Source organism: Branchiostoma belcheri, unplaced genomic scaffold (genome assembly GCF_001625305.1).
Source record: "Branchiostoma belcheri isolate BF01 breed outbred unplaced genomic scaffold, Haploidv18h27 scaffold4, whole genome shotgun sequence".
Lineage (NCBI taxonomy): Eukaryota > Metazoa > Chordata > Leptocardii > Amphioxiformes > Branchiostomatidae > Branchiostoma > Branchiostoma belcheri.
Window position 1 is genome coordinate 1,990,699 of NW_017804020.1, and position 14,502 is coordinate 2,005,200.

Consider the following 14,502-nt stretch of genomic DNA (forward strand, 5'->3'; position numbering starts at 1 on the left):
GTTAGTTTAGTCATATGATAATCTCAACGATACGCAAGTTCTGTAACATACTGGTTGTTGTACTGGCCAAACAGGCTTTTCGTACTTTCAATATTGTATTTTCTATGTATATGTAGTGTATGGAACTCTCTATTGATAATATTCTCAAGTTTTTAAATTGTAAAAGAGTCTACAATTCAGCCATTTAGGCTGCCATCGACTTTTAAACCTGTATGTCTATTTATTTGTTTATGAATAAACCAGTCATCATCATCATCATCATCAAACGGGGTCGTGTGGTAGCGTGTTTGGCTCAGGACCAAAACTGCAAGAGGTCCCGGGTTCGAATCCTACCGTCACTGATCTTGTGCCCATTGGGAAAAGCACTTGACATTACTTCCCTCACTCCACCCAGGTGTAAAATGGGTACCTGACTTCAGTTGGGGAAGTAAAAGACAGTGGAAGGAGAGGGATGGGCTCCACCTTCCAATACCATGCCCAAGAGACTGGATTAAAAATCCACTGCCCCTACGGCCTGAATAAAGCTACGGGACTACCTTATTTTTAAAATCTCAAACAGGCAAATTGTACATGCATGTACTTACACAATTAAGATGTAAGTCTGCAAAGTGGTATCACAATTAAGTTTCAAGTTTCATTAATTTTCTTATTGCTTTTATTGCGGCAGGCAATCCCTTTCTTTTGCAAACATTCCTTTAGTTATACATGATGTATATAATATATTACACGGTGTCCTAAGTCATGGTAGGACGAAACAAGATAGTCAGATAGAAAATTTAATGTTCTGGGGATTGACTTTTTTGTTTAGTTCTTGTTATCTTGATTCTTTATATCTTTGGTGGTAGGGCTTCATGTCTATATAACCAATATAAATAAACCAATAAATGTAACCAATATATTCGTAAGAAGTAAATACTACTAATCATGCAGCAGATGCAAACAACTTTGTTTTGTTTTGCTGTAATTAGTCTTAATAATAATAATATGTTGTATAGGGTGTAGGAAGTAGGAAAACATGGATTGTATCAGACTATACAGTTCTGCTCTCTCTTTGTTGTACAGTTTACATTCCATTACAAAATGTTTCTCATCTTCAATTCTTCCTAGATCACAGTATCGACATATTCGTTGCTCAAGGCGAGTGTGGTTATGTATTCCACTTTTGCTGTGTAATTTTTAGCATCTTATTTGCAGTTTTGTGACGACAGTTCTGTACTGTAGATTGTCGATACTCCGATAAATTTTCTGATACTGTTCTTCAGCATGTTGGTGGACTTAAACAGTCTGTAACTTTAAGTGTAAGACCTCAGCTTGTTTTTGGTGGATCTGCCTTTAATAGATGAGCTTTTTATGAATAAACAAGGGTGTAAACAAATATGTGTGTGCATTGATATTTGATATAAGACACCATGTACATTATACTAGTAGTAGTAAAACATTGGATAAGTTTTAGTCATTTACTAGTGACAAAACAGGAGAAAGTTGTGACATGTAACCAATGATTCGTCTAATTTTTGCTGACTTGTCTTCAATTTTTGGTTAAAGCCAATACTACTTGACAGTGTAGAGATCTACTTTTGCTGTTGGTTATTTCAAATTTTAATATAGATACATGTAGGTATGTACTAAATTATTGTTGGCTTGGGTTAACTGCATTGATCAGAGAAATGTTGATGTCAATAGTTGAAGCTCAGGACTGTAGATTGAATGTATAGACAACTAGAAAGGCTGATATTTGCTCGGGAGCAAATACAGCATATTTCAGTACATACTAACATAGTCTCATTCCAAAATAGACTGTTCCATGTATTAGTTAAAGGTTTTGCAGGTGCATTTGTTCAACAGGTGAGTAAAGTATGGAATGGGACCGTTTTTATAGCGGTCGTTTTTAGCCAATGGGATACAGAGTTCCTGGGCACTTTTTAGGTTTTTTGCTTGAATTTCCTAACAGGTTGGGGGTAACCAGCTTCTGAATGTGGGAGAACTTAGCAAGGATTTGGCAAACTTGAGACCTGTTTTCCAAGGAGGGGAGACATAGGTAAGTTAGGGCTTCTTTGTAATGGGTATAATGGGGGCCAAAGATAATTCCAAGGGCATTTTTAGCAGAATAGCATAAATTTAATATCAAATGTCTTACAACTATTCAAAGTTGTAGTAGCCTTTATTGGACAAGTCATTTTGAAGTAGCTCTCATAATAATATGGTCACAATAATCTTTGTTTCAGCTTTTATACAATGTACTTGCATGTCAATGACCTTCCACATTAATTTTCTACATAAAAGAGCCACTTCATTGTCATGGTTCTTCAACAGTTACCAGCATAACCAAGATTCAAAGTTTGTAAATATTCACAAATTCTTGCAGCAAAATAATGGCCTTAATATAATCAAAGACGTTTTGTAGAACACCCTTGATATAATGCAAATTGTTATTTGTAAAAGATACCTTCTCTTCTGTCAGATTTCCTAAGCCTGACTTAACAAAACATGTCATAATCATGTCATGGAAAGACCATACACAATGTAAATGTTCCTGACATATGCAGGAATATGGCATGTAAGACAGCACTTTGGAAAAGCGGAACATTGGCTTCCCTAGTTTTGAATACATGTTCATTGTTCACTATATGTCACAGAAACTTGAAGTGGTTCTTTATAGATTTATTAAACCATAGAAACTCATACTGTTTATGTCTTTGGTTATTATACATGTAATTATTTCTGTGGTATCTTTACACCGAATAGAATGAGTGTTTTGACAGGAAATGTCCTCTGTTTTGCCCCATGACCTCTGTATAAAGCAAAGAAGAAAACTCACACTGACTATGCAGCAACAAAATCTTCATCAAAATACATGTCATGGAACCTGGTGTCTACTAGTAGTTAAGCAATTGGGATAACTAAAGGAGCATTAATAATTTTCTTTCATTGAGCAAATTTTAAGAATTCACTTGTCAATATTTATATCAAATAAACACTTAATTTAATTTATTAGCAGATTTGACAATGTTATGGTAGTCGAGTGGTTTCCATTCTGGTTTCATTTTAAACTTACTGTCATATGCATAACTTATAATTATTTCCTATATGACTACATTGTCCTGTGGAAACTAAGAAATGTATGATTTATCATTATACATAGTATTATTATTATATCTATACTATAGCACAATAGAAGCCCCCTTTCATTAAAGGTTAGAATCATAGGAACTGCAGACTGTCAGAATTTGTATGTCCATCACATTGGTCCCAGTCAGCCCGGTTGTAACCAGGCCTTGTCCTCCGTCGACATTTTTGTAGAAGTTGTATGAATCATTGTTCTCCAGGAACTCTGTGGCAGCCAATCCCTGTTCGTCTGCCCTGGTCACCTGACCTGGATCGGCCAATGCCCCGGCGGCATCTGTGGGCCCATCCTGTCCATCGGTTCCCGCGCTCATGAACACCACTTGTGAGCGACCCTCGTAACGGAGGTTCCCGTCCCTGCTCATCGCTACAGCAGTGGCAAGCGCCATCTCTTGATTTCTCCCACCTTTCCCGTCCCCCCTCAGGGTCACAGTAGTTTCTCCCGCGCTTATGATACACACTGGCTTCTTCTGGCTCTCAGCCTCTGCGGCGACTTGTAGCACGGACCTCAGACACGAACCATCCACGCCGTACTTCTGTAGGAGGGAGTTGAAGAGCGATTTTTCAATTATCCTATCCCTGTCGTTAAACACGTTAACTAGCAGTGCAGCCATGGTTGCGTACATCTCGCCTACCGTGCTGGCCTCCCCCTGAAGACAAGTGGAATGGACCAGAGTCCTGTACCCCAGCTTCTCTGCACACAACTTTGCGGCGCTAACCGCGATGCTGTTGCTTCCGACTAGGACGTTCTGGACGTGTGAAAAGTCCTGGTTTTTGCTGCTCTTCCTTTGGTACTGCCTGGTGAGGTAGCTCCAGACAGACAGGGGGATGGCGTCCTGGATGTCGTACTTGTGGATGACGTTGATGGCGTCCTGCGGCGTGGAGGAGTCCGGGACGGTGGGACCGCTGGCTATCAGGTCAAGGGGGTCACCGACTATGTCTGACAGGATCAAACTGATGACCTACAGAGAGACCAGAGCAAAACATGAAGTCTGAGAAATCAAACCTAGCGCATGTAAGTAATATTTGAAGGCCTGCATGCCCTTTTTCATAAGGTTTAATCATGCCTTGTTAGTCTTCAGAATCCCTAGGCAGCCATCCAAAATCATTGTACAATGTAATTCGTAATCAGTACATTAGCCATAACATGTAACTGTTCATAATCAGCTCTTAGAATTTAACGTAATCGGCGGTGAAAATTATGGGTAACTCGTAATCACTACCCCCCATGCAGGCTCTCATAAAACTATGTCTCAGACAGTAATGCATAATATTCAAAATGACTGCCGATAATTTCTGTTCTGTACCTGTGCAGGCTTGGCAGCCAGAGCTAACTTGCCGCCCTTGAGTGTGGACAGGTTCTTCCTGACAGTGTTGAGCTCTGTGATGGTGGCCCCCCTGGCAGCCAGCAGCCTGGTCACACTCTGCTTCTCCTGTAGGCTGACTGACGGGACAGGGGCGGGCAACAGGGCAGAACCACCACCTGAACACAAACAGCGTACATCAGGCAAATGGTGGAATTTATGGGGAGATGCAAGAACAGGGCTCAAAATACTGGGTGCATATGCACCTTAGTGCACGTAAAATTAGGGCAGTACATTTCAATGTTACCTGCACCAGTGCAGGTTTGCAGAAAAAGCATTTTGAACCCTGTAGAATAACCTACTTTGTTAAGATAAGACTACCATTTGGTAAAGAATACATGTATGATTAACTGATCAATTGAGAAGCATTAATTATGTCAGTCAGTCATAAAGGTCAACATAATTTGGCCTGAGGTATGAGATCTTGGAACTCTGGTTTTTACCATGTTTTAGTTGTCGTCAGGCTTTGCTTTTTTACATTTGCCACCCTCAGGTTTTGGAAGGGATCACATTTTGGAATAAAACATATATGTACATTCCACTTGGTGTTATTTCAAAACATGTTTTGGAATTCCGAATGTATCACGTTTTGGAAATGCAACAGTACCTGAGATGAGGACAATAAGAAGATCCCCTGCAGTCAGACTGCTGACGTGGTCAGAGATCTTCTGTGCGGCAGTGTGAGCCGCCTCGTCTGGCAGGTTGTCTGCTGCACCTTCCATCAGGGACACTTTACTGTCCGGCAGAGGCAACAGGTCTCTGAAAATGAAGCGAGGGACTTTATTTTTGACTACCCTGGTGACCATTCTCTACACCAAGGTCTACACTAATGAGCCAGCTTTGGAGTGTTTACAGCTATGTTTCGCACAGGTGCAGTACGTTCTGTTGACATCAAATGTTGCACATCACTACCATTTCTGCACAATAACATTATGTAACATTGGGATGATACAAATTTTCTGGTCACTTCTTCATAAAGTATTAAAAAGTTGAATCAACCCTACTCTATTGCAAATCAGTGTCATCCAGAAAATGGCGGTGTCAAACGAGTGTCATTGGGAACACAGCTGTCAGCAGTTTGTTTACAATGTGGTATTTGTGGTGGTACAACAAAATGAGCGGGCCTCGTGTTGACTGTTTTATTGACAACTATAAACGTCAGGAATGGGAAATAATGGCACTTAATGACAATCACATGAAGATTTCTTCAAATAAAATATTTCAATTCTTGGCAAATTGTTACATAATGCACCTTTAAGAAGCCTTTAAGAACTGTTTATTACAAAGTCAGCTTCAGAAACTCACTCTCTGCCCCTGGTCCTGAGGGCTTCCTGGGTTCCTACCGGCACGCTGGCCACGCCCCCCACGACGTGGTCCCCAACCTCCTCCTCCACCGCACGTATCATCCCCCCCACCGCCTTCCCGAACCCCACCACGTGCACGTTGTGATTCAGCATGTACGACCTGTCCTCTACGTTCAGCACGTTCCCGTTGAGCTTGAGGGTATTGTGGACCATCTGTCGCGGTAGAACGGAGTCCACGGCCGCGTTGAAGATCGTCCTGACGTCCGTCTTCATTTGGACCACGACGTTGTTGTTGTCAACGTTCCTACCATGTGCCATCCTTCTTCTAATCAACTGATCGCGTAGGATTTTTCGCAAAAGAAAAGTAGTCGCACCCTTGGTAGAATAATAAGCAACGAAAGAAGCAGCTGTCATCTGTGTCCGATATATTAAAGCATGATGTTGTCGACTGACCAAATCGCGAGAACCTACTAGTACTACAGACCAACTCGTGCTGCGAACTCCTGCCTGTTCTGGGATAAAATAAATGCTGTTTCAGCAGGACCACAATCAAACTAACAGCTGTCTACGATGCCTGGACTGTTCTGCTGCAGCATAACATTGGCGTCAGAGTAATAGTGACATTGACGGTCGAATATGAGTCAAATAACTGAAGCCATGCCACAGCTGTTACCTGTAGCAGACGCCATTTTCTGACCCAGGGTGCATTGCGGCCAGGTATTCTACACCACGTTGACGTCACCTGTCACGTGATCATTAGGCAGCAAGAAATGGAGGATCGGCCCCCAAGAAATTTCGTCGTGAAAAATTCTCCACTAACTCTACCTTTCCACCCTGCCCCAAACAAAAATATCTCTCTCTACATTCTGTTAAGAACCCAGGGCACGAATTGGTTGCCAAAATGAAGCTGACTGATGGGACTCTGCGTAGTTTTAAGGTGGCGAAAGTGTTCAGGGAGAATAGCGACCGTATCAACAGCTTGGACTTCGCCCCAAGCGGAGAGACACTAATATCCAGCTCGGATGATGACTCTATCGTTATATACGACTGTCAGGAGGGAAAGTACGTAAGTCCGCACCAGGTTTCCGTGCCTGGGCGGTTGGTTTCCGGCGCCATATTCGTTCCAATTCCACAAAAAATCACTGCATGCTTGGCGCTTTCAAAAAGAGCAAACATGGCGGACCTGAAAAACGGACGCTTCCATGTTCTAAAGGGGGGTACCTTTGTGGGGAAATTATTTTTCTCATATCTTAGATGCTTAATACTTTTATACAGTGTGATCTGTTTGATAGAAGGTAAGGTAAGAAAAATATTGCATGGATAGTTATTTCTGTAGTGTTTGCTGGTTAAGATAGAAGTCAAGACGGTCGGCCGTTTATTGATATGCAAATTAGGCTTGCTTTTCAAGGTCCGACGCAGCGTGGAGGGTGAAGATAGGTGAAAAATTCTACCACGGAATTTGAAATTTTGGCCGGATGGAAATCCATGTAACTGACTGTGTAGTACAGTGGCGCCATATTCTTACATTTTCTGTAGTTTTTCTTCAGCCAAATCGCCCTTGTTGGTTAGAAATTGAGTGGATGCCAGATTGATGGAGATGGATCATTTGCATATGAATTGGATAGCTTGAGCCATACCATTGGGGAGTAGGGGTGACAGGTTGATTGAAGGAGACAATGTATCCCATGAGGCCATTGTTGCAGGAGGGAAAGTTGAAATGAGGCAACGAAGGAAAAATAACAAAATTTAGCAGAATCATGGTTTGAAGATATGACTTTGAACTCATTGCCATTTGATCAGATACACAAATACAACTGTTTCAACTATTTTGTAACAGAAATTACAATAATATCATTTTTAAAAAAGCACTTTTCACACAGAAAGGAGACAAATATGGTCACTTTTACATTAATTACCCAAGAGAAAAAACTGTGAAGTTGTCATGAAATTGGGGAATCAGGGCAATTATGACTGGTTCACTGTGCACTGAAGCTAATTTTTACTACTAACAACGCAGTCCCAAATGTAAAGTGCACAGTAATTGCCCTGACGAAAATGACAGACGGTCATCAAACTGTCGGCTCTTGTTAAACAAGTGGTTGTGAATAAAGAATTTGGCTATTCAATCATTCACCAACCTAATGAAATTATTCATGGAATTTGGATGCCTAGCTTTACAGTCACTACATTGTCATGTAACGTTAGACGTCTTTTTCACAGACACTATAATTCTTGTATACAGTATTTATTCTGTTATTTTTGTCCATCTACAGGCCCAAGAGAACATTGTACAGTAAGAAGTATGGAGTGGATCTCATCAGATTCACACATGCAGCCAACACAGTCATATACAGCTCCAACAAGATTGATGGTAAGTGGTGCAGCCTAAACCTGTTAAGAAGTAGCCATCTGTACATGTACATGTCTTGCCATGATGTAGTGTTGGTCTTGTTCATGGCTATAGCCTATATATTATTCGTCACATAGTTACCACGAGACCTGCATACCTGTCGTGGTAAATTTCCTATTCTAGTTTGTATGAGACAGCTGCCATCTGTTATTGTGTAGAGCTTCAATTTAAGGTGGATAAAAAAAGGCCAGCTGAGAGTATCTCATCTTTTGTGGCCCATGGCGTTATGCTATCATGTAACTTCATGTTTGATTTTGGCTGTTGCAAGAAGTAATTTGTATTTGCATCGTTGTTATGGCCATTCTGTGCGTCAGGCCTGTCTAGCACTCCTGTTTTTACCTCACCCCATTGCAATGTTACCCTCTATCATTAACATTCACTTCAAGTCATCAGAATGACCAGATATTTGAGTCACGTATTGTCATCACACTCACACCACGCAACAAGCTATCTTGGCCCCGATGGACTTTTTTTTTAAATAAAAGCATTTCTTGTTCACTTTGCAGACACCATCAGATACCTGTCTTTGCATGACAACAAGTACATCAGATATTTCCCAGGACATACCAAAAAGTAAGTCTATGATATACCAGTATCTATCACCAACAGCTTTATATAGCTCATTTAGTTGCTCCTTTCTCTGGCGATACTACAAGACAAAAGGATGACACTTACAGCAGTATTTATGTATTGAGAAGCACATGGGATGTCATGTGTATTTTATCTGACATACGGAAAATTTTTTCTTGTTGCAGAGTGGTGGCCCTGTGCATGTCTCCCATTGATGACACCTTCATGTCAGGCTCCTTAGACAAGACAATCAGACTGTGGGACCTGAGATCACCTAACTGTCAGGTAGGACGTCTCTTCTTCCTAGTCAAAAATGTAGAGGACAGATCAGAAAATACTGCAATTCACTTTATGTTCATGGTACAATGTACCATTTTTTACTCTTTGGTATGACTCAGCAGAGTGTAGAACTCACGACCTACCGAATGCAAGGCAAACACTTTACCCACTTGCCAATTGCACGGGTACACTGTAGTGCAGGTAAAATTTGTCTAGTGCAAGTAATCTTCAATGTTACCTGCACCAGTGAAGGTATGCAGAAAAACCATGTCAAGTCCTTTTATGTTACATTAAACACTGCTGGCACTCCATGTACATCTCTATATACTTAAACTCTATGTGTTTGTCCAGGGTTTGATGCACGTCCCTGGCAGACCAGTGTGTAACTTTGACCCCGAGGGCCTGATCTTCGCAGCGGGGATCAACTCTGAGATGATCAAGCTATACGATCTACGATCCTTTGACAAGGTGAGCCTCCAACTGTACAGTTGTCTGCTGCCATTCGTACTTGTAGCTTGTCAAGCACAAAATGTAGTTGAAACCTTAATTTTGAAAAAGTGGAAAGTTGGAGCAAGCAGTAAGTACTTTGTGCATTTGTGTGCCCCTGTCACACATTCAGAACGTCCCCCTGACCACCAAACAACCAACCAAGGTTGGCTGAAGTTTGGGAGCAGTCTGACCAGATTTAAGATATGCCTACCTTTCTATACAAATCTAATCGAATTTGAGTCAGTATGAAACAAGATTGAACTGCAATTGCCAACACAAAAAATTGGACTCAAATAGACCAAATTTTTTACTGTACAACTCCAGTCTTTGTCAAGGAATGAGCAATCCATCGCTTCCTTTCAAGATAAGAATTTGAGTCAATCTGACCCCCGAACACACCCCAAACACTTTTGACCAACTTAAAACACCAGCACACCACCAGACAACTACGGTCAAACTGCTCGACATCATCAAATGTTTGAAACATATTTCAAACATCTGGCTGGTGCAGCTGAACAGTATCCAGCCTTGCTCCTGACCTATTCCTAACCATGGTTGAAGGGACTTCAGCAGTGTTTGGGAGGCCATATTCGTCATATATGTGTGATAGGGGCATTTTGTAAATGCTTCATCTTCATACTTCATACCCAATGATAACACGTCCTCCTTCCCCATTCCATAGGGTCCCTTCACCACATTCCGGCTGCAGCAGGACAAAGACTGTGACTGGACAGGCCTGAAGTTCAGTAATGATGGGAAGCTCATCCTCATCTCCACCAACGGGACAGTCATCCGCCTCATCGATGCCTTCAGCGGCACACCCCTGCAGCAGTTCATGGTGAGGACTTAAGTAGCAAATCAGTGGGTGAATACAGTATTGCAGTGTTCTAGCCATCTTGAATTTCTTCTCTCCATCTCAATTTTTTTAAACTCAACATGGCACAATGCAACCATCCTTTTGGGTCTGGGGGTATGTTTTTGAAATCCCCTGCTGGTTGACTTAGCTTAGTTAGTACACAAAAATATGATAACCTCTCTTTCCATATTTTTCAGGGCCATACCAACCTGAAGGGTCTCTCTATTGAGGCATCATTTACACCAGATTCTAGATACACCATTGTTGGTGAGTATTGTGCTCATTCCTGTGGTTATCTGACTCAAAAAGAGAGAATAGAGTGCATGCAATAAGCACCAGCGGCTGTCTTTTGTTGTTCTGCCCTGCTAGATTCTGCTGGGTTCTATTGTCCACGGGCCCAGCAATACTTCTTCTGATTCCAATATTTACACCACATGTCCCCACCAAAATGATGTCACCTCTGTTGACAACAGTCCACCAAGAGCAGGGGCCGATACGCTTAGAGTTTCCGAGCATTTCTCTATTTGAGTTGTGTCGTACAGTTGTGCAGAAGTCAGTTGGAAAAATGGTGATTGGTGAAATGGTCACACAGATACTCCTGAAAAAGGCTATTGGACTGCCTTTTACCGTAAGTTATGTTGTCGTGTCCTATTATGGTTTACTACCATCGTGTTTCTACATGTTGTTTTTTGGTGTTCCAGGTTCCCAGGATGGTAAGATCCATGTGTGGAACAATGAGAACGGCAGTAAGACTGTGGTTCTGGACGCCAAACACCCGGGGCCGGTGCAGTGTGTGCAGTTCAACCCCAAGTTCATGATGATGGGAAGTGCATGCACTAACATGGTATGTATTTTTTAGGGTTCCATGTCATGCACATTAGACCATGTTGATTTGATTTTCGTCTGTTTCTCAAAGACAGTTTTCAACCATACCATTGCAGCTGTAAAATGAGCAAATATTTGCCATAAATTACAAAAAAATGTTTGAAAAGGATACTAATATCGTAGAATGCCAAGATCAATTCCAAAGGAAAAGAAGATGTGAACAAATGAAAATTAAGGACCTATTATTTAGTCCTTTGTTCAACCTTCGTTACCACATAGATTTCATTTTGCATTATATATTCCCAGAGTTTGGGAAGCTCAGATTTCTTGTTGAATATAGTAGTCATGTCTGTTGGAAAACTGAACAAAGATACATGATGAAGGGTGGATTACTAGGTCACTAATCAACACTCAGCAACTCCAACAACTCGACTGATAATACTGATTAATAGGAAGAAGTTGTGTACTGCTAACTGATCAATACAATAGTTCTTTAAAACTCTTCTTTTTTTTTTCTCAGGCATTTTGGCTGCCAAGCACTGATGACTAAGGTGGAAACTGGTGACTTTAGGTGTTCTTGCCAAGAACTTCTCACATAGATACTATTATGTCGTCTGTCTCATGTAATATGTTGTGAAACAATAAGCTATGTGTAACATACTCAAGACTTTGAGGGTCATGTTAGTAAGCCCTTGTTGTTTCAATGAATGTCCATGTTGCACTCAAATGTCTCAACTAGCCATGTATAAAACAGAGAACATGTCCAGTGCTATTGCAACAGTCTGAAAAGAAAGTCACGTAAGTCAACAAAACTTTTTTTCAAAAAAAAAAATTGGGGCTTCTGAGTTTGTGAATAAAAAAAGTCTTACTTGTTAACAGATTCTACAATTTGTGTTTTACAAACTCAGAGTAGTCAAATATAAAAAAAAACAAGTTTTATGGAGAATTTTACAACTCTGAAAAATTATACAGTCTGTGGTTACAAAACATCTCATGATGGTTAAGGATACACTTTGAAGCATGTTGAACACAGTTGACATGATATTATACTAGATGTGCATATTGTTCAACAATGTATGTCTAAACATCGGTAAGTTGGAGCTTTCAAAACCCTGTCTCGTCAACAACTTAATCATGAAACCCTAGACAATAATATGTATGTGTGCTACAGCTATTTACAAAAGATATGCTATTTTATACTAGATGTTGAAAGACAGATTGCACACTTAAAGTCAAGGGAGAAAGCTCAGGTGTGGCCAGAGATTTTGTGGAAAAATGGGGTCCAATAGGTCATGTTCATATTTTGTTTATAACTGTAGTTATATGATGTTGGCTTGAACCTTCTATCCTTGTCACTACTAGTACATGTAGTAAGACTTCATATAGGGATGTATGACACTGTTTTTGTTATGGTTTTGTGGCAAGGATCCATTTTTCTTTTGTTTCCTAGCAAAACATCCCTCTAACCATTTTTATTTAAAGATATGTTCTTAATGTACTTATTTAGTGGCTACAACAATGTGCTTACTGGTATGGAGCACAAGCCGTACACTCTGAAAAAGTCTGCTTAATCTGAGTACAATGTGCAGTTAGTTACCAGTTGAAGGACTTGACATTGCACACAACATTCCAAAACGTCTTCCTGCTAACTAGGACAGATTTGTGCTCAGGACAAGAGTGGAGTTGACTTGTCAGTAGCCTGGTGTTCAGTCTATTGTAGTTTGGGCAGGCTCCCTTCGTGCCTGTATACATTCCCAGCTGCCCAGTTCAACTAGGCCCCCAGGTAGGAGTTTTATGCCGTTTCTTACTTTCATTCTTTCTTTCTTTCTTTCCCTCTTTCTTTATTTAACTTGCAAGGGCAAGACACTTGGAGCACTAGGCAGCCAATGCAGCCAATGCTGTGCTTCACACATAACAAGCATTACATGCAGGCAAAAGTTTCATGAAATGCATACAAAAAGCCCTGTAGGAGTTTCGCATGGCAGGATTTGATTTTACAATGTACATGCATCGTGGTTGGCTAGTTGAACCCGTCGTACAAAACCTACCAGGCAGTTGAGAGCGTCTACACTCTTGAAGGGAGCCTGCCCAAAGCGTGAAATACTGAACACCAGGCTAACTTGTCTGCTGTATAATACAGTAGCCGTTAAAATGCTGGAACAGTATACCGTCCACTAAGATTTAAGTTATGTTTGTACCAACATGTTGAGATGGGTGCTATTGTAAATGTAAGTCTTCCCATGTAGGATGACATGTGTTTCCATATCAACACTTGGAGAGATTGGATTGTGCAAAGTCGGCGGAACAAGTTTTGTTTTGTTGTTCTCCATGGAAGTTTGATACGTTACTGTTTTAAGACTGCTCTATATGGAGATATGTTTACAATATCGTTTACTGTTCTACAAGAATCCTCATTTATAGGTTTTTGTAAATAAACCAATTTTGTATTCAAAAGTATGTTTCTGGTACATGTGTTCCATTTGTCATGGTGGTAAAATGATAGGATCTTGTTGACCAATCAGTGTGATCAAACTTTTTAGTACATTTGTAGAACACGCATAAATATTTAAGCATTTTATCGTATTAAACCCATTCACAAGTGTCTCAAGCAAGGAGCTTTAAAATTCGAAATTTTAAGAAATTTTAAAGGTGGTTTCAACACAATCAAGCCTATGCTGTGTCAGTACCTACGGTCCAAAGAAAGCGCCGCCAAACGGCTGAAGTCATCATTGCAGGAAAACCGGCGCCTAGCAGGGTGCAAAAACAACTTGGCTCGCTAGAGGTCCCCATTGACACGTGCGATGATTCTGTTTACTCAAGGAGCCAAGAACTTTTACTGACTGATGTATTCTCGGGAAAGAAAATTGTGGTATATGGGGTAAATGTTACAAACTTGTTGACTAAATTAAAAACAAATTCTGGTAACAGGAATGGTGTTTTAATTAAGGAAGTTGTCTTCGTAATTAGATTAACAACTATCACCTGTAACGTTAATTAGACCTAGCCGTTTTGGACACCTGTGTAAAAGTGCTTAAGTGTTGGACGTGGCTCCTTCAAAATGGCGCGCTGGTACGACGAGGATGCTCTGGGATGTTACTTTTGTGCAACTTTTCGGACACTTTTACATGTTTTTGCCGGTAGAATGTCTTCCTGACCTGTGCGGTAGAACGGTGGAAGTTTTCGCGATTGATGCATCGCCGTTCTCGTGGTGTTCTGAGGAGAAAAGGTGGAATTCCCGACCTGGTAAATTTTGGAGAAGAAAGGCGGCAAAATGGCGAGATA

General features: G+C 40.8%; 3 protein-coding genes across 3 annotated transcripts in view; 1 reads left to right on the top strand and 2 right to left on the bottom strand.

Moving 5' to 3' along the window:
• LOC109476892 (glycerate kinase-like) overlaps positions 1–373 on the bottom strand; it is a 2,447-nt gene extending 2,074 nt beyond the window's left edge. Inside the window, exon 1 of the mRNA XM_019777907.1 lies at positions 334–373. Coding sequence (XP_019633466.1) covers positions 334–373 — 40 coding nt within the window. The remainder of the gene's footprint in view (positions 1–333) is intronic.
• Positions 374–2,923: 2,550 nt separating this feature from the next.
• Positions 2,924–6,225, bottom strand: LOC109477034 (glycerate kinase-like). The gene is made up of 4 exons (XM_019778058.1): positions 5,793–6,225; positions 5,095–5,246; positions 4,431–4,606; positions 2,924–4,085 (listed from the first exon to the last, which is right to left on the bottom strand). The coding sequence occupies exons 1-4, from the start codon at positions 6,203–6,205 to the stop codon at positions 3,189–3,191; spliced, it is 1,638 nt and encodes a 545-aa protein (XP_019633617.1). The 5' UTR covers positions 6,206–6,225; the 3' UTR covers positions 2,924–3,188.
• LOC109477059 (WD repeat-containing protein 82-like) lies at positions 6,027–13,653 on the top strand. The gene is made up of 9 exons (XM_019778099.1): positions 6,027–6,853; positions 8,065–8,162; positions 8,708–8,774; positions 8,957–9,056; positions 9,402–9,518; positions 10,222–10,377; positions 10,593–10,662; positions 11,097–11,239; positions 11,741–13,653. The coding sequence occupies exons 1-9, from the start codon at positions 6,693–6,695 to the stop codon at positions 11,768–11,770; spliced, it is 942 nt and encodes a 313-aa protein (XP_019633658.1). The 5' UTR covers positions 6,027–6,692; the 3' UTR covers positions 11,771–13,653.
• Positions 13,654–14,502: the final 849 nt, after the last annotated feature.